The following is a 24,654-nucleotide window of genomic DNA, read 5'->3' as shown; positions in this document are numbered from 1 at the left end:
TTTGAGATTTCATTAAGCTGGTAATTCGCCTATTTACAACATTTAAAAGTTAGATTCGATATTTGTTTAATTTTTTTTATTGTTGTGTCAAAGATGCTTAACAAAGCTACAACAGAAAAAAAAATTTAAAAAATAAAACAATGTCAAGAAACAGTTCCTTTTTAGACTTTTCCTGTTAAATCATTGTTTGTTTTTCATTGTTTGATAGATCACAAGAATGCTCCGAGCGATTAATTTGACTAAGCTGTTGATACTTTTTAATATCAATGGATGTATTAACTGTAGAAGAGAAAATTGAAATGGTTCTCGTGTATGGAGAATCTGGCAGGAATCTCCGTCAAGCTGTATTTGTTTATGCTCAGCGTTTTCCAGACAGGGTGCATTCTTTCGCTTCGTTTCAACGTACAGTCAATCAATTTACTACTGAAGGAAGTTTTAACCTAAACAAAGGACCCGTCGAAGAACAGTTACTGGAAAAGAAAATGAAATTAATGTGTTAGCTGCTGTGGCCCATGATCCTCATGTCAGCTTGCGAGAAGAAGCTCGAAATTTCGGATTGTCCCAGAGCAGTGTTTTGAAGATTTTACAACGTCATAAATATCATCCATATCATGTGTCATTGCATCAAGAACTTCATGGCGATGATTTCCAAATCGAGTGACGTTTTGTCAGTGGGCACGTGAACAAATACAAATAAACCCAATTTTCTTTCGTCTGGTATTGTTCTCTGATGAGTCATCTTTTACAAACCATGGAACGGTCAATCGGCATAATATGCATTACTGGAGTGTCGAAAATCCACACTGGCTGCGCCAAGTTGAGCATCAGCGTCCATGGACTGTAAACGTGTGGTGTGGAATTATTGATGACAAACTCATCGGTCCCTACTTCATTGATGGAAATTTGAATGGTCAACAGTACCGCGACATTCTTCAAAATGAACTGCCAATATTACTTGAAGATCTTAACCTGGAACTGAGACAGAACATGTGGTTTCAGCAGGATGGATGTCCAGCGCACTATTCGAAAGCAGCATGTGAAGTACTTGACCGTGACTTCAATGGCTGATGGATCGGCAGAGCTGGTCCTGTAAATTGGCCTGCCAGATCACCAGATGTTACTTCACCAGATTTCTTTTTGTGGGGCTACCTAAAACATAAAGTGTATCGAGAATTGCAAACTACTCGTGAAAATATGATAGAGCGAATCCAAAACGCTTGTGCCATAATTGAACCAGAGGTACTTTTGAGTTGTGTACATTCATTCGAAGCGCGGATCAATAAATGTATTGAAGTTGAAGGTCACCATTTTGAACACTTAATGTAATTGAGAAGTGAATATAGTTTACTAGCCATCGAGATATCTAGAGCTAAGAATTGTCGAGTAATTTTGTATTTTCAAAATAAATTTATTTGTTTTACAACATTTTCAAGTCCTGGAATAAAAATGTTTTATTTTTTGAATTTAAATGAATTGTGAAATGAAATACATTGGTTTTAAAGTGTAAACATTCAAGAAATGAAAATTTGTCGATTATAGCGCCATCTATCACGAATCGAAAAAAATGTTGCAGACAAAACTTATGTATTCTTTTCCGTAAAATCCGAATCTGCAATAAAAAATAGGGGTTTCTATTTGAAATTTCAAAGTTGCCCCCTGGTGGTACGTTACCCCCACACCCCCTATATGCCTTCATGGTGTGGTGTTATGCACAGGGGAGCACTTTACCTTTTTTTTTTCAAGTTAAAAAAATCACCCAGTATAGATCTTGCTCAGGATAGGGACAGATGGAAGGCCTGTGGTGGTGCAGCGATGACCCTTCAGGTTTAAGAAGGCTAGAGAGATCCTAGCCTGGATCTTGCATTCAGGCTGGTCAATCTCCGTGGTGCAGTTGTTAACACAGCACACTATGGCACCAGGGGGTCCCACTTTCAAATCCCAGCATGGGTGGTGTTTGATCAATTTCATCATATCATCACTCATCCTTATTGTTGCGATTAGCCAAAAGTGGCAGAAAATCAAGGCTAAATAACAAAAATAAAATTAAATAAAATTTGGAGTAAGAAGTGGCACCTTGAGCTTATATAGCCCCAGCGCAACCTTTGCTACCAGTTTCCTGTGGAAACTTTCTCTGCAAGTACATGAATTCCAGGAGACTCATACAACAGATGTGGTGTACACCAGGCTGCAAGATTACCATACATTACTAAGTAATGGACAGACACTTCTGGGTTGTAATGATTGAATTGAAAGGTTAATGGGATTGTTACATGACTAAATCATTACCATGAAGTAGCGATGTGACGAAGCTGAAAATTTATCGATGCTGATGTACTCACCAATAATTTTTGGAACAGATTCCGATACATAAGATTATTCAACAGAAATGGGATGTTATTTTCAGCATGACAAAAATAAATTTGCTATGTACATTTCTATTGCATAGCATATGTATATACATATATAAAAAAGTCATGTGAACCTTTAAGAACAACATAAGATTCTCAAGAGATTTAACATTAGTACACAAGCAGTTCCTTGAAATGCAAAATTAATTCCTGTTGTTAATGTAAATTTAATGCTGGCAGATTCAACTTCAGAAACACAAGTTCTTGAAGCACTTCTGGAAGTAACCTACTTCTCTTATCGCAAATATGTCCAGCAACACTGAATACTGATGCAGCAGGTATGCCCAAGTATTTTCTCACCACTTGCTTCAGGTTTGGATACTCACTTTTGAATTTACAATACAACAGCGGATCCTGGTCACGTGGAATAGTTGCCTCTCCGATGGTCCAGTGGTAGCACCGTCGCCTTGTAATCAAGGGGTCCCAGGTTCGATACCCGGTGGAGGCACAAGTTGTTTGGATCCCACTTTAAACTGTATGTCCAGTCCCGATTAGCCTTACTGTGCATAAAGTGGACTTAAAACACCAACTGAACTCAACAACATGGAATAGTTGGTTCAGCAATGTACTGTTTTATTTCTGATTTTCAGGTAGGTTGATCCTCTGAATGAGAGTTTGCAATAATTTTATTACAAAAACTCTACAAATGATGATGAATCATAACCTAATTTTCAATAAATCTTACAAAATTAAAATATAGAACTTAATTAGAAGGTAAACTCTAGTATTATCTGTACCGGTTTAAATATCGGATTTTTGCCGATGCCGATATGTCAATTTTTCATACATCTGTAATCAAACTGCAACATTCAACGTTTTTTGTAATTCCTGTGAATGTTATAGCACAAAGAATGATTTGAAAAAAAGTGAGGGGTTGAAAATGGCAGTGTTGGATTGGCTGAACTCTGGCAGCAAACTTCTATGCAGAGAGTGTATATAAAAAGCTTGTTCCATGGTACCAAAAGTGCTTAGAAAATAATGGTGACTGTTGAAAAATGAAGTGGATATGTACATGTTGGTAACCACTAATACAGTGTTGCTACACTTCTTGTCTGGTTTGATATAATCAATCAGCCCTTTTAAAAAATGCACCTCCTATTAATATGGCAAGTGCAGAATTGCCAGAGAAAAATTTTTTGAGTTAGTTTCATATTCTGAGGCCAATTTTACGTATTTTGTTTGAAATTCCAGTTTGAAAATTATAATACGGAAACTACAATAATAAATGTGAATCACCTTATATTTACCTTAAAACATTTACTTGTGAGCTTAGTTCTGGTACATTTAATAGTGGAAAATACACTATTCTTCAACACCTAAGTTTATTGGGTGGGGGAGGGAGGGGGAAGGAGAAAATATTGTAATAAAAGAACCATGTTTAAAATTTATAAAAAATATAATTTACATATATACAGCTGAACAATCATCTTGCATGCATCAAACATCATTTTCTTTGTCCTCATCCCTTTCTTCTTCGGTGGCAGCTGCCCGCCTCTCCTGCTGCTGAGCCCACCTCTTTGCCATTGCCAGCAACTTGAGATTTGGTTTGGCTGCTTCGTCTTCTGGGAAGATGTAGTCAAAGAATTCCTCCCAGCCAACTTCCATCTGGAAAAGATAACACAAGTTCATAACATTCAGTTGCAAGTTCATTGCTTCACAAAATTTCACAAATTTTTGAACGTCAATGCATACACAAACACTTATTGTGTTTTCTGTTACACCTGATGACGATTGCTATATGTAGTTGAAATATTTTACCGAAGTAACATATGCTAGAAGTATAAATGTTTCTATATTACGAATGGACCAACATGAAAATTTTGCAGCTACCAATTAAGTACTGAATATTTACCATGAAGAATTTGAATGGTTCATTCACCTCCTTAATAAATAACTTTTGTTGCAAGTGTACATGTTGGAATAGGAGCTGTCTCAATACAACACATTTGGGTCTCAACATGTGAAAAGTTGCTGCACACTTAACCTGTCTTCAAGGTGACCTCTGTGGCAGAGTGTACAGCGTATTACGATGCCAAGGGCCCTGGGTTTGAATCCCTACCTGGGCATGGGTGTTTGTGAGTGCTCCTTAATTAATTTCAATCACTCATCTTCGCAATTAGCTAAAAAATTGGTGGTGATGACGATTGAATGTAGCATGTATTTAGCTCCTGATAACGCCCAGTTTTGAACATGAAACCTTATTGTTAGATCTCCCCAAAAAGCTCCTGTATTGGCAAAAATTTGTGAGAAACAAAACTATGTTCTTACCCCATCCTCGGCTTGTACACGTTGCCTCTTCTTAACCCTTTTGGGCATCCTCTGCTTGACTCGTGCTTGGTTCTCTTCATCCCCGTGGTCCATCTCGAAGTTCAGCCACGCCTCAAGCAGAAGAACTCTCTCTTCCTTCTCCTGGGCACTTCGCAGGGATTGGTTCGCTCGTTCGTAGACACGACGGGCTCGAATAACACTGTCCTCTTCGCCAACGGACAACTCAAACTGTGCATAGCTCATCCATACCTAGAAATTAAAATGGTTACATTAAAAATATAATAAAAAGCAATAAATTGAATTTGATAGTTCACTCTAATCAACTTTTCCGTGCAGTTTTTGTTCACGATAGATTTCGCCACCTGTCTGGTAGCTTCGTCAGGCATGAACTATCTCTCTCGGTGTAACCACGAAATGGATATATTTAGATACAATGTAATTAAATTTGAGTTTTTTTAAGGTCTCTTTGGCCCCTATTAAATTAGTATTATAGTCAATTTGAAAGAAATTGTCCTAAGAATTTTATTGCATACTTTTCTACCTCTTTTTGAGAGAGGCACCAAGTTTATACTTATTCCTTTAAAAACTGAAAGTTTCACTTGTAACAACTTCTCTATCATTAATTTTATCCATCGAAAATGTGTGGAAAACCGAGAAGTGCCAGGAAGTACATTACCATGGCCACAAAAATTCAAGTGAAACCGCATAGGGTGTCCTACAACACCGAAAAAACTTGCAGAGGATGCAGACAACAATAACTTTTCCTCACTGATGCTTCACTTCAATGATACAAGGCCTCTGAAAGTGGCATCTTTTACCATTTTTTCCTATCCCAACCATGCAGTACAAATTCATTTCTTTGTTGGAAAATGAGAAAATACGACCTGATCTCTAAACGATCTATGCAAGGGTGGTCTTCTGGTCATATTTTACAAATTATTTCTTCAGTGTAAAAGCAGGAGATAGAATTTTTGACATATGCATGATTTGGGAAGGCAGGGTCAAAGAATAACAGAATATTTTCTTTAAACACCCAATGACCACCACCTTCCTTATGTTCAACTTGCATATACCCTATGTTGCCCTTCGTCACCGGACACCCCAGTACGTTAATCCGGTCGCAGCACCACATCAGTATCGTGTAGGGCCACCTTTCGCTGCAATGACGTCCGCAACCCTTCGAGGAAGACTTTCCATGAATTTGCGATATGTGTCGACGGGAATCTTGCCCCATTCCTTCTGCAAAGAGGCAAACAGGTCAGTGGTGTTTTTTGGGCAGCATGACCTGACTCTCAAGCGGCGCTCCAACTCATCCCAAAGGTGTTCAATGGGGTTGTTCAAGTTTTTGCACACCCATGTCCTCGAACCACTTGTTGATAATGCCGTATGACATGGGGCATTGTCGTCCTGAAACAGGTATGGGCCAATACCGAATTGTTCCCACAATGTCGGTAGCGCAGAATTGTCCAGAACCTTTTGGTACGGATCGGCATTTATGTTTCCCCAAACTAAAACAAGAGGACCAAGACCATACCACGAAAAGCAAGACCACACCATAATCTCACCTCCGCCGAATTTCACTGTAGGTACGATAGTCCTGTAAACGGCAAAACGCCACACCCACACACGTCCATTGGACCACCACATCTGGTAGCGCGATTCATCACTCCATAGGATGGATTTCCATTGTTCGAGAGTGGAATGGTGGCATTCCTTGCACCACTGGAACAGACGGGTCGCATTGCAGGCTGTGATATGCAGCTTGTGAACTGCTGCGCGACCATGAAAACCAATTGCGACAATCTCCCAGCGGACAGTACGATCACTTGCAGCACTACTGGAAGCCGATCGAATCTCCTGTGCCAACATCTGTAACAACGCCTTCCGGTTTGACTTCACCACACGTTTCAAGCATCGACGGTCACAATCTGTTAATATTTTTGGTTTACTGGGTCTGGGTCGGCATGTCATGACCCTCTCTCGCTTCCACTTCACGATAACATCACTCACTGTCGACCGGGGTATCTGAAATTTGTTGGAAATCTCACAGGTCGAATGCCCAAACTTGTGGGCTCCAATGATCATCCCTCTTTCCGCCTCACTCAGTTCGCATCGTCTGTCCATATTGACTGCTGTAGCTGGTATGAGTGTATTCTCAACCGGCAACGCCTTTTATAGGATGTATGACGTTTACAGACGATCCCGAGCACTTTTTGAGGGGTGTCCGGTGACGAATGGCAACATAGTGTATACAACTGTAATGAATACTTACTTTAACATGAAGCGTCCTTTCCAGCAGCCTCTCGTACAGGTTTCTGCCCTTCTCCATTTCACCAAGTCCTACTTCGAAGTCTACGTATGCTTTCCACAACAGTTCTGGCATGTCAAGACGTGGTTGGTTTACAGCCAGTTCGTAAACAGCCCTTGCTCTTTCATTGTCTCCCAACAGGGTTTCCAACTCTGCAAACTAATAACAAGAAACAAATTCTGTAAATGAACAGTTTAAGGATGTATTATAACTGTATATTTAGACACTTACTTTTACAATTGAATTGTATACTTTCAGTAAAATAAATAACAAAAATGGCAGAGAATAGAAAATGAGGACCGAGCTAATATCAACACCAGCCGATGACTATTGCAGTCTAAATATCCTGGAAAATGTACAAAATGCAAAATTTTCATTATTTTTCAGCAACACTGTGCCGAGAAATAGATTTTATGATTATCTCATGTGAAATCATATATATATATTACAACAAAACACTGGCATAGTATTACAGCAGAGTTCCAATGAAAAACTGCCTCCTCGATGGTGTAGTGTTGCCTTGTAATCAAGGCATTCTTGGTTTCATACGCAGTGGAGGCATGTGGTTGTTCACATCCCACTTTAAACTATAGGTCCAATCCCGATTAGACTATTTGTGCATCAATGAAAAACTTATGATTTATAAATACTTGTGAACTGTTTCAATTTTCAAGTATCAGTGAGAGTGTGAGCAGTGGTATCAGTACTGGTTGAAAACTGTATTAGTGATTTAATATTTCCATAAGTAGCCTGTAATTTAATGCAAAAATCTGCAATTTTGTTCTTTGTTATTAATAATTCTTATACCAGTTTATCGTAAAGTTCTGTTTCCTAAGGAAAACACACTGTCAAGGTCTATATAAAAAAAAGAAGAAGAAAAACATGAAAAAAGTTTGTGCAAACCAACTTTTGTAGCCCTGCATCATAAGAGATCTGTTACCAGTACCATACCAAAGTATGTCACTTCAGTACAAAAGTGCATTTATTTCCGAGGTTCGTTTCCTGAGGACTGAAGCAACAAATGAGCCAATCCAGTCTACAAAGAAGCATTCACCGTACATACATGAACAAAAAACCGAGGCAACATGATGCATGATATTAAGAAAACGACCCGTATGAGCGGCATGTGCAGCTTTGGTTTGGGAAGTTGCAGTTTAGAAAATAGGTAATCAAAATTGCACTATAAGGCTTGAATTGTTAGAAGGCTATGTTCATATTTTTTTTTTTTTAAAAAAAAAAAAAAAAGTCTTACCCTCATCCACGTTGTGCAATTTTCAGGACCAAATTCCAGAAACTTCTGATACAAGTGGCGACACCTATCAAATTCTCGCAGCTGGATTTCCAAATCAATATATCCTCGGAAGAGTTTATCTTTTGGACAGATACCCAAAGCCATACCCTAAAAAAAATTAGACAAAAAAATATTTAACAAACACAAAAAATCATGACTGACAAAGATAGATAGAGAGAAGCACGTTGCTTGTCCAGTGTTCAGACTCGGAACTTGCGATCTATGCAAGGGTTTTCACAAATCAGTGTTGTAAATTTTTAAGCTACCACATGATTAATTGATTTGGTGTTCTAAGTCCACTTTATGCACAGTAAAGCTAATCAGGACTGGACCTACAGTTTAAAGTGGGATCCGAACCACTATGTGCCTCCACCGGGACCCCTTGATTACAAGGCAATGATGCTACCACTGCGCCATCGGGGAGGCTCCCTACCACCTGATTTTCACTATTTTTTTTCTTCCAAAATAATTCCTTGACTTCTGCAGATTTTTATTTTCACCAACATACACTGCCATTCCAATTAATCAAGTTTATTCAACACTATTTGGCCAAACTGACAGAAAAATAACACCAAATTACATAATCAACTCAATTTACAATAAATGAATGAAATGGTATATAAACACATAATTATGTGAAACTATCGCATGAAAGAGCTGGATGGAGGAAAATGTAAAATATGTTCTTAGTCTCTATTCATGGGAAAAAATCCCTGATTTTTTCAATCATAAGTTAATTTGACTTTTCCATGACTTTATCAGTATTCATAGATAAAAGCATATCAGTATATTGGTAAAATTGCCAAGATATTTAGGGATCTAACTAATATGTAGTCCCGCACTGTGGCCGTGCAGTCTAAGGCATTGTGCTTTGGTCTCCATCTACGGGATGTGCACAGGTTCGAATCTCCTGGGGGAAGTGTTGCAACTTTTCTCTTGAGAATTCAGCCTGTGTAAGGGACGGGTAGCCACCCACCATCACGAGGAAATTGGGGAGCTACAAATGAGTAGTGTAACCCGGTCATGGAAATCTACAACAATGACTGGGGGTTTGTCGTGCTGACCACATGTCACCTCTTAACTGGTTGCATGATCACTGCTGAGGCATGTTGAAGTGAGGGCAGTAGTCGGTAGGTAGGCCCTGTTGCACCATGGAATTGCTATTTATCTATATGTAATTTAGTGTAAACTTCTATTTCGTTATTATGGCTGAGCCATTACCAGTAGTGATGTGAATACCCTAACCGATACCAACACTTGGAGATTGTAACAATTGAAAATTGCTGAGAATATTGATTAACACTAATATACAGAGCAGTCTCAAAAACGTATAACTAGGGGCATGCATATTTCGTTTTTGACGAAAAAACGAAACTTGAAAAAACACATTGTAGTGTTAATTTTTCATGTTCTTGAAAGGTGAGAGATGCATTTTGTGACGAAATAATGTGAAATGAACTGCAAAATGCGAAATTAACTCTTAAACACGAAATTCAGGGTTTATTCACCGACGCGACACCTTCTGAAGTCTGAATTATCCTGAGAGTTATGCAATTCCCGGAAAATTGATTAATTCTGCTGTTAATATTGGAGAAACAAAAATTGACTCCTTTACACAGAAATAAACTTAATACTCGGATAACTACTTAAATGTGCTGTTAGAAGTGAAATGTTAATTCTGTGGAATAAGTGTAGTTTTTAAATCAAATTTATGATTATATTCACAATTTTAAAACAAATATGTATTTTTATATACCACTTTTCATCCATTTTTTCACCGCTATAACACCGATATTTTATTTTATTTACCACTTTTGAACCCGAATTTGACTCAGTTTTTTGTTCCGAAATTTTGCTTTTTTATTTCCCAAAAATATGTGCCTCTACATAACCAAATTTATGCAGACTGACTCCAAGTCATGTTTGACTCCTGTAATTTCAACAGGCACTCAAAGTATGTCTTTTGGCAAACTAATGCTTGAACAGCTGATACTCACCAATGTCTTTCTAGCCACTGTGAGATTCTTCTGCCTGATTTCAAACTGGGCGTACAGAAGCCATATCTTGCCAAATGTGAAGACCTTGTGTGGAATCAGTTCCAAGCAGGCTCTGTACACTTGTCTGGTATGATCTATATCCTCTGCCTCAAGCTCTTCAAACAGGGCATAATTTATCCATAAATAGATGTATCGCCTCCAGTACTGCTTCTCCTAGGGTACGTAACAAAGAATTAGAGTAACATAGTGTGCACAGATATTACAATCACAATCCAACATCGTATTTTCGTACAAGCTTATTCAGGTGAGTTTGGTACAAGGGTTGGCATGGCAACAATCGGCACAAAAATTCAAAATTTACAAATGGAAGAGGATGCTGTATGAAACTGAACAATGCAGGTCGTGTGTACCAGCGGTTGGTAGCAATGTGCCAAAAAAATGATTACATGCACAAACAGAATGTAATTTTTCTGCCTTGGCACTATAATTCTGCCACATCTGAAGTTGAACAAATAGCAAACAGATCTTGTCTTATTGGTCAGGGCATGTACACAACTGCAAACTTAATATAAAATAATTTTAAAAAAAAGCAAACTGCTCCCTTGTGCTTTGTACCATGCCATGAAGGTGTATAGGGGGTGATGTGATCAGCATCACGCCCCTGGCCACCTTTACCCCCTAGTTTCCTCTAGGTACCCACTGTATACGGCTGGGTGGGTGCCGGAGCTGCTTGAACAGGTGGAATTCCTGGTTCTCCCCCCCCCCTCCCCTGGGAATCTTGCATGGTAGTTAGACACCCTAATGACTGAGCTGCCGCAGCTCACTAACATCTAATGCAAACTATAAAAGATAATTTGTATTTTACAATAATTAATTAATAGCATGACTCAAATTGGAATGTTGTATTTTTTTTCTGATTACTGCTCAAAAAAGATGACAGCATATGTTGCCGTCATACTCTACCAAGCCTCCCTGCAGCAACAACCCATCTACATGTCGAGTGAAAACTTATATGAATGCCATAATATGTACTATTAAAAAGTATTGACAAATTAGTTCTCACTGAAAAGGAAAAGTAGTGAAATATCTGAAAACATTAATGAACTGAAATGCTCTGTTGTCATTTCTGACGAAAAGGTCCAAATATTCATGAACGAGACGTGATTCCGGTCCATTTCAAGCCCTGATTAAAAGGCATTTCCTGTGGTTGAAAAATTTTATGCTGTGTATTTGGCGACACTTACCTTAGTAGGTGGAACATTTGCTATTGCCCGTTCATATGTTTCTCGAATAACCTCCAGATTTCCTTCACTTTCTACTAATCTCAGGTAGTCAAACCATGCATCATAGTTGGAAGGATTGGCTTTAACTTCCTGTAAAGATAAAACAAAAATAGACATTTACTCAAGCTCAATGAGAAACTAGCAAAAAACATGTTCTTTTTGTTCATTGTGCCTTAAATGAAGCTGTAAGTAGAGCATCATTTTTTTTCATTAATATGAATTTATAAACTTTAGTAAACCATACATCTTTGTAATGTTATGTCAAGTACAAGTGTAATAATATCCAGGTGGACATTTTGTGATTCCGCTAGTGTAATCCCTCACTGATGCTGCAGCATTCATCGTACCAGAATAAATGTACTACAGCATGGAATTAATGCAATGGACTCATCTTACAGGAATAAGAGCGCACAGCTACACAACATTTAAGGTTAAGAACCATGCACTTACCTCTTCATATTGGAATTTCCTTTTGCTAACAATTACGTCTTCAATACCGGTACGGTCTCCATATTTCTTCTCATGAATTGTATATGCTTTGTACAGTTCTTGAGCCCGTTCCTTTGGAATGTGATCAAGTGCATACTTGTATATTACACGTGCTCTGTCATGCTGAAAAATAAATTTAAAAAAAAACTATAACAATACATTGTTACTAATTATTACACATCAATAAGTGCTAAGGTTTGGCTGAAATATAGACATGTCTAACAAATTACTTTCTTGAAAAAGTTTATTTTTCAAACAACACCAGTATAAATTCTGAGCATTTAGGTCTGTATAAAGTTCCTCCTACAAGTGTTCCTCAACTGCTGGGCTGCAGCCTGATACTACGCTCTGGTACCAATTATCAGGGCTCAGAGATACATTACATCCACTATAGTCCAGGAGGCTTTAGAAAGTGTGTTTCGCGGACTAACAGCAGACGTCGCTCGCACACAATTGCCGATACTCTCGCGTCGTCTGCTCTTCAGCCGAACAAACAGGCTGAGGTAGCAAGAGGCAGAGGTCACTCACCCTTCCAGAAGGGTGCAAGATCTAGCTGTGGCAACCGGGTTCGCTTATTCGTGGACCTCATTGGTTGTCGCAGACACACCCCCATATTGTTGTCTGCTGGAAGTCCGCGAAGCAATCTTTTTAAGGCCTCCTGCACTATAGTTGACAACTAATTTAACATCACTGCAGGGGCCTCCCCGATGACACAGTGGTAGTGTCGTCGCCTTGTAATCAAGGGGTCCCAGGTTCGATACCTAGTGGACGCACATAGTGGATCGGATCCCACTTTAAACTGTAGGTCCAGTCCCGATTAGTCTTACTGTGTATAAAGTGGACTTAAAACACCAAATCAATTAATACCCCGGCTGAAAGTGCCTGGAATATGCGGTGGATGCCGAAAGGTGCTTGTCGAGTTTTCCTATAGTGTTTAATTTGGAGGGGACCTAGCACGCCAATTTTACAGTAGTTATTTTAAGTCTTTAGTTTAACCATGAAACTGGCAGCTTTTATCTGAGTAATTTGAAATTGTTACAATACTGAAATTAAATAATTACTAATATTACAAGAAGTTTTTTGGGTTTATGCTAAGAAGATAATATTTGCGAAAGTGGAATACCCCCTAGATCATTTTCCCCCCCACTTACTTCTTTTTGGCCTTCTTCAAACTTTGCAAAAGCGATGAACAACTTCTCATCCATTTCTTCCTCTCCAAAGAACTCAACAGCACGTTCATATATTTTTCTTGCGCTGGAGATGAAATTATGCTGTTCTTCAAACCTATCATGAAAAAACATGAAAATAAAGATTTATTTACAGGAAAATACAAGTAATACTACGAATAATATATTTTAACCATTCATGTTATACACAAGAAACGTGCTGACGTATATGTGCACTTTATAGAATTTAATAAATAGGTACACAGATACATAGGCATGTTTCGTGTGTATATTAAGGTTTTAACTATTTACAAATACAACTATTTTTAGAGAATAGTGAAAAATTCTAAATACTGATTTTACACTATTGTATCTAAAAAAAAATATTTCCCATAGTACAATTATTTCTCCTAGCATCAATACAACAAAAATCTAAGGATGTTATCCTCGATTATACATTTTTCCGCATTTTATGTTCTATAGATTCAGGCCTTTGCTAAATGCATAGCCAAGACACCATTGTAAATATATTTACTATTTAATCTTGGCCAACACAAACAATGTCATTTTAAAGAAGCACTCACTTTGCATACTTGGTCCAGTTTTTCACATTTGGATGCACATACACAAATCTTTCATATATACTCCTTGCTCGGTCTATTTCTTTGTATCGCAGCTCAAATTTGATGTACGTCAGCCAGGCCTGCTCCTCAGGCTCCCACCCCATCCACCTCTCAAACACCTGCCTTGCACCTGAAATTAAAAAAAAATCTTTTTTAGTAGGTATCTTTAATGACAGAAATTACATGGATGTGTTCCATGTAAATTGATATTGTAAGAATTGAGTAGTGTATTTGTGTTTATAAATTCCATGTTTTAATTATTTCTGGAGCATAAGTTCTGTGAAACAAATAACATTATTCATCAGAGCATTCATTTCTTTGCTCAATGTTTTACATACATCTGTCAAGAGCAAAGAACACTATAAAATGTAATGCTAATTACAAAAGATAATTGCAACAATGTAATAAGAAATTAAAGTATAAGAGATTAACTCAAGAAAAGTAAAGTTTATGAAAGCAATCAGTAAATAATTAATTTTTAAATCACTGTTGTCTTTTAATGTACATAACTTATGAGATGCCCATACACAGATACTATTATTATTATTATACATATTTAGATACAACTACTGTCTTTCTTTCATTTGTATTATTGCATGTGTGTGTGGCATTTATTATATTATTATATTGAGACTTAGGTATCAGAAACAATTGGTTAATTTTGATTTGTTGTTTTAAGTCCACTTTATGCACAGTAAGGCTAATCAGGACTGGACCTACAGTTTTAAAGTGGATCCGAACCACTTGTGCCTCCACCAGGTATCGAACCCGGGATCAAACAATTGGTTAAATTTGATCCCTGATGTAGCTCAATTTTTCCAGTCCTGTTATTTCAGTCAAAAAATGCACCATGCCACTTTTACAGGGTCTAGATATCCTAGAAGTAATGCAAAATTTATTATTTTGGCAATGATATTGTTGGATTAGCTAATTAATTATCTCATGTGAAATTATGGATATTTTAAAGCAAAACTCTAGTAGATTGATATAATACCAACGGGAAACTTATGTATTACAATTCATAAATATTCTGAACTATTCTGAATTGTTACAATTTTCAGGTATCGTCAGCATCAGTTCAGCCCTAATTTAGACAAAATTCTAGACAGAGAAAGAGAGGGGGTATGTGAACTGTATTGCTAATACGCATGGGCAGCACCTCTGAAGTGTAAATAGCTCTGGATTAAACTTATAAAGTCTTTATGTACTGTAACAATACCAAATACAATATGGAACATAAGCATTTGTGGTGATAAAATACATAACATAAGGGAAAAGAATAAGCCCAGGGACTTAACTCTGACATTTCTACTGGCATGAGTTTCCACAGTGTATAATACTTTTTATAACTTGCCGAGCATAAAAAAAATAAATGATAGTGAAACTCATCAATCTATGCATCATGGTTTCATACATGCAGATTTTTTTCAAGGATTCTAACACCGAAAGGAAACCTCTACCAGTAAAATAAGCTGTGAAATTTGTCCAGAGTTACACAGCAACACCCTGTATATGAACTTGATTACAATCTCACCTGCAATGTTGCCAACCATTTCTTCCATGTAGGTGTACTTGTACCAAAACTGATTTGCACGAGGCAAGATGGTGACTGCTCTGTCCCATAAGTTGCGTGCATGATTCACTTGGCGATTGCGCATCTCAATCTCTGTATATTTGAGCCACAAAGTAATATTCCGATGGTCCACATCCAGTGCTCGCTCGTATATGGACCGTGCCCTGTTTAAAATAGAAAGTAAGCCTTTGTTGATGATTTTCAAAAACTTTACACTGAGAACAACAAAAGATTAAGTAGGGATGAGCCAATATCGATAAAGTACCGATACTTATACCTGATATTCTACCGATCTGATATACAATTCCAAATGGTTCACTGACCTCCTTAATACATGTAAGTTACTAGATAAACCAAACTTTTGCAATGGAATAGAAGCTGTATATTTAGAAATTTACTTTAAAAAAAATGTATGGGATAGCTTCATTTTATAACATATAGCTCAATAATAAAAAAAGGTAAAGTGTTCCCCTGTGCTTAGCACCATGCCATGAAGGCGTATAGGGGGTGTGGGAGTAACGCCCCACACTTTGTTGATCCGGTCGTGAGTGGGGGTGATGTGATCAGCATCACGCCCCTGACCGCCTTTACCCCCCAGGGTTTCCCCCAGGTACCCATGTTATTTGACGCTGGGTGGGCGCCGGGGCCACTTCCAACGTTAGAAAAGTTCCCGGACTTGAACCGGCCAGGGATCGAACCCGGGACCTCTAGCATGGTAGTCGCAAGTGCCACCGTGGGTCAGTCTAATCATGGATTTGATATTTGTACAAATTGTGTAATTAATCTTAGTGTTCATCGACTATTGTGCGATGTATAATATGTTTGTATCTGAAAGTATTTAGCAGTACTCTGTTGTGATTGTACTATATTGTGTTTGTATTGTGTTCTGTTACTTTGTGTAACATACCTACTGCCATTTTTATCTTTTGCTTTGTATTTTGTAATATTGTAATTCTGTAATTTTTAAAATGTATATTTAATCTTTATTGTAAATGATTTTAATATGATCCTCTGTAATTGGAACTATTGGTTCTGTTAAGGATCTTTTGCTAAATAAATAGATATGTTTATATTCATAAAAATTATAACAAAATGGGACAATATTGCATTAAATTTTAAGATATTTAGTTATATTGGATCGGTAAAAATAAAAGGTAATTTTACAGATAAACCGATATGCCCATATCGGTCGATTAATCTGCCTCATCCCTAGTTAATAGTAATGTCTTTCTTAATGAGCTTAAAAATCAAATATGTACAAAAAGTTATTTATGAAACTAACAAAAAAAAATATGTTATTTTCAGCCTTCTGAAAAATAACTTATGAATAATGTGCTATGATTATGATGTGAATTCAATTAACCACGGTGAAACTTCAAATTCAAAAAATATCTTGTCTAGTCTCTGAACTTACAGGTCACATCACAATTTTTCTAAATTTTCAACACTGAGATTCATCATTATTACCTTTGAATTTCCTTCTGACTTTCTTCCCATTGTGCATATTTTATCCAGTTGGTGATAACCGTTCTATTCTTCCTTATATTATCTTCAAATGTCTTCCTTTTCCTGTGCTGATAATCTGCAAGTTCTTCTGGATCCGAGATCTTTTGTTTCGGTGGCTACAAATAGAAAGAAAATGTATTACCAAGAGAAAAAGTACAAGAAGCTCATGTTAAAGGTTGGGTGTAAAAATGCATAAGTCAGGAGAGAACGATGAAACCTGTGGAGTATGTAATGTAATCCTTCATGAGTACCTAGTACCTGGCATGACACATTTGTCACATACAAAGGAGCATATATTTCTTGTTTTGAATGTTACACCAGTTGAGATTTTGAGAATATGCAATCACACTATGAGTAGCAAATGATGTCACGGGCTGCAAGAGTGTACAAGGGCTGCTGATGAATGAACCACGTGGACATGTTTGTCAGTGAATATCGAGAAAATGATCCTTTGAAGGTATATAGAGAAAATCCTATTTTTACATTCAATCTTCATGGTCTCAACCGAGCAACATGTTATGAAATTTTCCTTCATATTGGCCTTGTGAAAATTTAAAATCAAGGTTTCACTGTATTTATTTAAAATTCCTTGGCCCCTTCAGCTCAAAGATGGTTGCAATTTTTTAACACCATGGATTTTTATTTTGCTCATTTGTGAACCTGTTGTCAATGGCTGTTATGTTAGACATTAAGGATCAAGCTCCTTCATGAAATACAGGCTGCTTCAAAATGATGTGAACGATTTCAACTCCTTATATATTTTTTTTTATTTTTCGTCCAAATTGCTTTAAATTTTACATGTAATTCCTAAAACTGTCCAAGCTTTTTTGATAAAAATTTGAACACAGTATCTCACAAATGTTTTTCAACATGTCTGCATCAACAGTTTGCACTGCAGCAGTAATGCGCTTTTTCAGTTCATGGACATCTGAGGGTAGAGGAGGGTTGTACACAATGTCTTTTAGATGTCCTCACAGAAAAAAATCACAGGGGGTTAAATCCGGGGATCTTGGTGGCCAACGTAGTAACTGTTGATCATTTTGAGTAGATCGCCCAATCCAGCGGTCTGGCAGTCTGTTACTAAGGTAATTTGTAGTAAGCATGTGTAGGAATGTTTGTCCAGTCACAGTTTCTTCGTGAAAGAAGTACGGACCTTACACTTTGGTAGATGAAATGGCGCAAAACACATTAGTCTTCAGTGAATCACTCACAACTTCAATGATTTGACGACGATTCTCAAGTACCCCAGATGCAAACATTTTGCTTGTTCACTCTTCCTGTCACATGGAACATAGCCTCATCACTGAAACAAAGTTTGTCAATAAAATCATCATCACCTCTGCATAACTCTAGAAATGACTCACAAAAATTTTTGCTGGACGTCTGATCATTAGGTGTTAAATGTTGTAACAACTGCACTCGATAGAAATACATATTTAAATGCCTACGCACTACGCGCCAAACAGTTGCTCGAGGCATTGTTAGTTCTTCACTCACTTTCCTTGTAGACTTTTGGGGGCTGCGTTGAAAACTAGCTCGAACTCTCTCGACATCTGCCTCAGACGTGGACGGTCTACCGGATAATTTTCCTTTGCAAATTCATCCCATTGTCTTGAATTTATCGTAACACTTACGTATGGAGTTCTTGGATGGTGGTTCTTTACGAAATTTCGTACGAAACTCACGCTGAACACTAACAACAGACCGACAAACGTGAAACTGTAGGATGCAAAAAGCTTTCTCTGCACCACAGGCAGCCATCTTGGAACTTATCATCCTGCCACCTAGTGGAGAAATTTGGAACTACTACGACCATTGCAAACAAAACTCGAGGATATGGTTGAAAGTATTTACAGAGAACTTTAATTGTTGATAAAGTTTTATTGCTCCTGGAACGGTTTCTTATTGTTCAAACCATTTTGAAGCACGCTGTATTCATTTGTTTGTAAATTGCACTTTCTTTTTGTTTAATGATTTGCAATGACTCTCTTGTATTTGTAGATTTTTCATGGCATTTCATGTGAACTTTAATTACAACCAAGTTAAAGGTAATGCTTTAAAAAAATATAAAACTTTCATATTAAAACCCATTTAAGTTCCAAAACATATTCAATTTCCTGTAACTACATTTACGTTATTAACATCAAGCTAAAAACATGAAATCAGTACAGGAAATTATATTTGAACCATTCAACAACAAAAACTCTAATAATGGACTGAAGGTTGCATTGCTTTTAAATCTGAATTTTTACTATTTCACGACACGTGCACTACTCGATACTACATAATTACCTGGGCTGCATACCATTATGCAATATGAAGAAATGTAAAGAACTTGGTCACTATGCGCATTACGTAAGCCCGTGTTCTACGTGTGTGTCCATAGTGATAGTCATAGTATTTTACTCTAAAATCAGCACATACAAATTTTACGTTACACTTACCGGAGGAAGGATCTCAAGGTCACGCTCCTTTGCTTCTCGGAGAAGTTGTTCAGCTGTTATCTGTATCTCTGCAGGAGCTTTGTTTTTCACCTGCAAAGAAAAAGGAAGAAAACATATTACAATAGCTCTTCAGGACATTTTAAATGAGTTCCACATTTTAACATAGTACATTTTCATTCATATAAAATGACATCAACATACAAATTGTTAATCAAGAGATGTAAAGAAAAAGAAAAATTGCATACTGAAACGGCAGCAAGTAATCAATTCAGCAGTATCACATATCAATGTGAATACTTGAGCTGTAGAGAAGGATGATCAAATGTAAAATACAAATTATATAGTGAAAACAATAATATGTACAAGGTCAATTATCTTGACATGTACGTTTTGAATACTTCCTTTAGCCACCTGGCTATTCATCAGGAAAGGTAAGAGGATAAATGCACATGGGTTAGAATAAGTTAAAAAGAACGTTATTTTAACCCCTGTACAATTAATACTCTTCTTTTGGAGTTTCTGACTCTGGAAAATGTTTTGGAGTGAAAAATAGTTGACTTTTCATGCTCCAAGAAGGCGGAAAAAATCCCTAATTTATCTCACATTTTTCTGGGACCAGAACTTATGCTTCTTACCAAATTATACCTATCTTTAAACATCAAATTCCGGATGCTAGTACAAATCCATTATGGAAAAAACTTAGTATCAGACTCCAAAAGCTAGTTTATTTATATACATTATTACAATCATCATACAGTTTCCAAAAGTTTGTTTATTTATGTACATTATTACAATCATCATACAGTTGGTGTTGTATCAAAGCTGAACGCACAAGACACATGCAAGTTTTGCTCTCATTTTTATTATCGGTAATAGTTCCGAATGTTGGTAAGAATTTACAATACCGGACCCTTCCGTAATGTCTATCCTAGCTCTTATCCTCACGAAATATGTAGTCCCGATGAAGTATCTGAGGTTAACATGTTGGGGTGACGTGTTGAAATTGATAATTGATGTGTAGAAGTTGTAAAATAAGCTTCTCAATTACCGATCATTCTCTGTATACAAGCATGGAAACCATGTTTGTTCAACGTAGCGTTCACTTGTTCAGCAATCTGCGTGGTGTGAGGAAGGTGGACTTTGAAGGTAGGAAATAAAGTTCTTTTTTTGTAAGTTTTTTTAGTAACCTTTAGTTGGGTACATATATATATATATATATATATATATATATAATACAGATAAACCACAAACCATTCACAGTAAGGGTAGGTTAGGTTAAGCAAACAGTTCAAATTTCATTCCAAAACGTAAAATATTGAAATAACCATTGTTTTTGTGGAGAAATCCAGGGTTTCTTCCGATCGTGGACCACTCAACTTTACTTATTTTGCAATTTCTACACATGACCTCCAAATTTTAACTTCAAATTCGTGATTAGGAGGCCTCGGTAACAGTGTGGTATAGTGAAAACACATTTCTTCAAATTTACAGGAGAAACTACTTACGGAACTGAGTTTCTGTAGACTTTTGGAAGGTGGTGGAAGTGTTTTCTCCCTTACTTCAACTTATTCGGTCAGTAAATCATGTATTTTTCGACATAAATGTATCTCTGATGCACGATAGCTCTTGCAACCATTACCGTCGACTATGTGAATCAAATGTTCCGTGCATTCGATTATGTAACCCCCTGTTAGTGTAGCAACAACGCGGTAGTTTGACAAGATGACGTGTGATTATTTTTTTTCCAATTTAATTTTCTATGTTTGCCTAACCTAACCTTCCGTGAATGGTTTGTGGATCAATTTTTGCTTAAAAACCTTTTGTGAATAGTTAGTGCGGGATTTTTTGGTTAATAAGTTTGGAAACACTGCATATCAGCTGACGATAGACAATGTGAGTTCAGATTTGACCGCCATATTGTGTGTAACGAAAGCGAAGTAGCAACGAACAATAAATACTTGTAATGTGAAAAATTACCCTTTTTTCAGTGTAAAAAGCAAAAGTTATAATTTAACAATACAGGAAATTTCTCCAATTTGTTTGAAATTTCGGATACTTACTAATTTGGGTCTCCTAATCACGAATCTGCACTTAAAATTTGGCGCTCACGTATAGAAATTCCTGAATTATGGCTAGCCCCATGGACCATTGGCGCTAGCCCCACGAACCATTGGCACGTGGTTAGGTTAGGAAACATAGTTAAAAAATGTTAGGGTCGTAGTAATATCAGGAATATATATATTTCGTTGTTTAAGTATTTGAAACGGAAAATCTTGCGATAAATAATGAGCAATTGTGCATTGTTGGTTGCGATGACTGACCCTCTTATTTTGCAAGTTTGACACGTGAGCGCCAAATTTCGGAGCAAATTTACAATATAGAGAAAGTCTCCAATTTTGTTAATTTTCGGTATACTAACTATTTTGACCTCCTATTCACGAATCTGTTGAAAAAAACCGGGGGTCACGTCTGAAAATTTGAAAAAAAGCCGATTGAATTTTTCTTATATATAGGTGTATATGCGTAGTTTTACGAACAAAAATGTAATCTCCTGTCATTGTGTCCAACCACGCCGTTGTTTTACAAGAAAATGATTTATGATGTTCAATTCTAGTACGATCTCTATTCTTTCGATGAATTTAGGGGTGAAATGAGTGCTAATGGAACCTAACCTAACCTCGTGTGAATGTTTCATGGGGCTACCCGTGGATGGTTTTTGGGGCTACCCGTGGATGGTTTTTGGGGCTAACGTCAATGGTTTGTGGGGCTACCCGTGGATGGTTTTTGGCGCTAACAAACAATTTTTCATCAAAATGTACAATTTCCAGACGTGACCCCCATTTTTTTACAACAGATTCGTGATTAGGAGGCCAAAATTAGTTAGTATACTGAAAATTAACGAAATTGGAGACTTTCTCTATATTGTAAATTCTTACCCAAATTTCAAACAAAATGGAGAAATTCCCGGTATTGTAAAATCGCTTCAAGCAAAATCCCATGTTCAAAAATGTTCCGCTATGCATAACATGTAAGTACAAATGTAAATAATTTAGGAAATAAACGAGTGAAATGTGTTTTCACTATACCATACTGTCACCGGAGGCCTCACTTAGTGAGTATGCGAAATATTACAAAAATCAGGGAGGGTTGAGGTATTTTAAATTCGCTCCAGAATGTTGAATAACTTGGAACGAGTTTACAATACCGGACCACTCTCCAATTTCTATGAAATGTCGCCTACTCACTAATTGTGAACGAATTGCGAAAGAAAGATGGTTCCGAATTGCTGTGTAGGGACAATCAGCGTGGTAAATCGCAAGGTTATTTTACAATTTCTAGACGTAAATGTACAATTTTAACAAGCGACCGCCAAATATGAACTACAGTTACGTCATCAGGACACCGAAACTAGTAAGTAGACGAAATTTTATAGAAACTGGAGAGTGGTCCGGTATTGTAAACTCATGCCAATAACTTTTCCACATGTAAAAAACGCCTGTGCACCATGATAAATTCGGAATGAAACAATCAGAACTTGGGCCTTTATCAAGGATTCTCGCACAGACAGATGGTTAGCGCTCTCATCTTTGATGCGACCGGTCCCGGGTTCAATTCCCAGTGGGAGGTCTAAAAAAATCGGTGTTGATCCAGCACCGTGAGGACAATTGTAGAGATACTTGAAAAGAAGTAGCGGGCTCCGATCTCGAAAGCCAAAACATGGTTGCGATGGGGTGTTGACCACACGTCACCCAACAAAAAGTCGCCTGGTCCTCAAAGGGCTGTTGCGCCACGGAGTTTAGTTTTAGTTACGTTTGTAAAGCAGTACTCTGGTATTACTACAGTAAAGTAATTACCATGTACCAAGATGTGTTTTTGGGCAATTAACACGATAACAAAGGTTTCACACAACAACAAAAAATACTTGATAAAATGAAATATTACAAACCTTTGCCACTTTGGGCATTTTCTGAGGTTTTGATTCCATGTTCTTGTTTAAATTACAATTATACGAATCCTCTCTAGGTTTCACACTTAATAAACAAACACATTCAACTGCCTGCAAGTAAATGCCTTGCTCCCACAGATTATCTCCTCCAAAAGAAAAACTTCTTCTTCTTCGTTTTTCTGACTGGGACACAATCGAAATACAAGCGATTCTACATTGCGAGATTTCAGATCAAAGGTTTCATTGAGTTTGTGTTTTAAGTCCACTTTACGGACAGTAAGACTAATCGGGACTGGACCTACAGTTTAAAGCTGGATCCGAACCACTATGTGCCTCCACTGGCAATCGAACCCGGGACCCCTTGATTACAAAGCGTCGACGCTACCACTGCGCCATTGGAGAGGCCTCAGACCAAAAATGCAAGCGACAAGCGACACATGCTGCTCGGGAACGAGCCAATTAGCAGTAACGTTTCACACCGTAGCGGCCTGACTATCCGCACAATCTTGTGTTCGACTGCTGAAATCCTCAAGCTATACATGTCTCTTCTATATGAAATCACCGTAAGTCGTAACGAAACCCTCGTATCGAGAGAAAAATACCGTCGTCGTGAACCTGGTAGGGGTGTGCGGGATCCAGAAAAGTCGCGACCGGGATCGGGAAATAAATTTCGTTCCGATCCCGACTTCGGGAATTGACTTCCCGACTTTTCGGAATCCCGAGCAGTCGGGAAATACCGAATGGTCATTTTAAAAAATTGTTAATTCTCGACGTTTTCTGCACTGCAAATGTCTGGAACTTATCGGAAATTGTTTGCTTTTATTCCAGAAGTGCAAAAACAATCACTTTAGTTGAAAATGACGTGTAGAATTCGAGATTTTCAGAGCTTCGGTAAATTTCGACCATTTTCCGTCCCGAAAATTCTCCGAGTTTGTCTGGAAATGGCGATTTTTTCCAGTCCCGAATGTCGGGATTTAAAAACTTGCCCGTCCCGAACAAAAAAATTCTGTCCCGCACACCCCTAGAACTTTTTTCATTTTTGAATTTGAATTTAAAATTTTGGGTGCGTCAGCACTAAGGCTATTTTTCACCCGTCACATTATACGGGGTCCAGCCCCTTATCGTTACACATAAAAACTCTAACGTTGCAGAACTAAAATCATAAAAATATTAAAATCTTCTGACTTTCGTTAAAAGCTGAGGCTGTAAAGGAGCACTCAGCACAAATAAGGACTAAACACAGGACAAGACAAACAAAATGGACATTTCCACTCAATTTTTTTTACAACAATTTTAAAATCTACACCCTGGAAAAATGACCCCTGCAAGTTCTCGCGTTTCTCTGCGCCCAG

At 37.5% G+C, this 24,654-nt stretch overlaps 1 protein-coding gene across 1 annotated transcript; it reads right to left on the bottom strand.

The window, feature by feature from the left end:
* Positions 1-3,785: 3,785 nt before the first annotated feature.
* Positions 3,786-23,444, bottom strand: crn (pre-mRNA splicing factor crn). Its single transcript, XM_083114107.1, has 13 exons — positions 23,303-23,444; positions 19,357-19,446; positions 16,874-17,028; positions 15,368-15,570; positions 13,795-13,963; positions 13,196-13,328; positions 12,006-12,167; positions 11,517-11,645; positions 10,273-10,485; positions 8,237-8,383; positions 6,949-7,143; positions 4,677-4,925; positions 3,786-4,013 (listed from the first exon to the last, which is right to left on the bottom strand). The coding sequence occupies exons 1-13, from the start codon at positions 23,339-23,341 to the stop codon at positions 3,846-3,848; spliced, it is 2,052 nt and encodes a 683-aa protein (XP_082970233.1). The 5' UTR covers positions 23,342-23,444; the 3' UTR covers positions 3,786-3,845.
* Between the last annotated feature and the right edge of the window lie 1,210 nt (positions 23,445-24,654).

Source organism: Lepisma saccharinum, chromosome 28 (genome assembly GCF_977018435.1).
Source record: "Lepisma saccharinum chromosome 28, izLepSacc3.1, whole genome shotgun sequence".
In the NCBI taxonomy this organism is placed as follows: Eukaryota; Metazoa; Arthropoda; class Insecta; order Zygentoma; family Lepismatidae; genus Lepisma; species Lepisma saccharinum.
The sequence above is the reverse complement of the archived record's forward strand: the minus strand, read 5'-3'. Positions and strand labels throughout refer to the sequence as shown.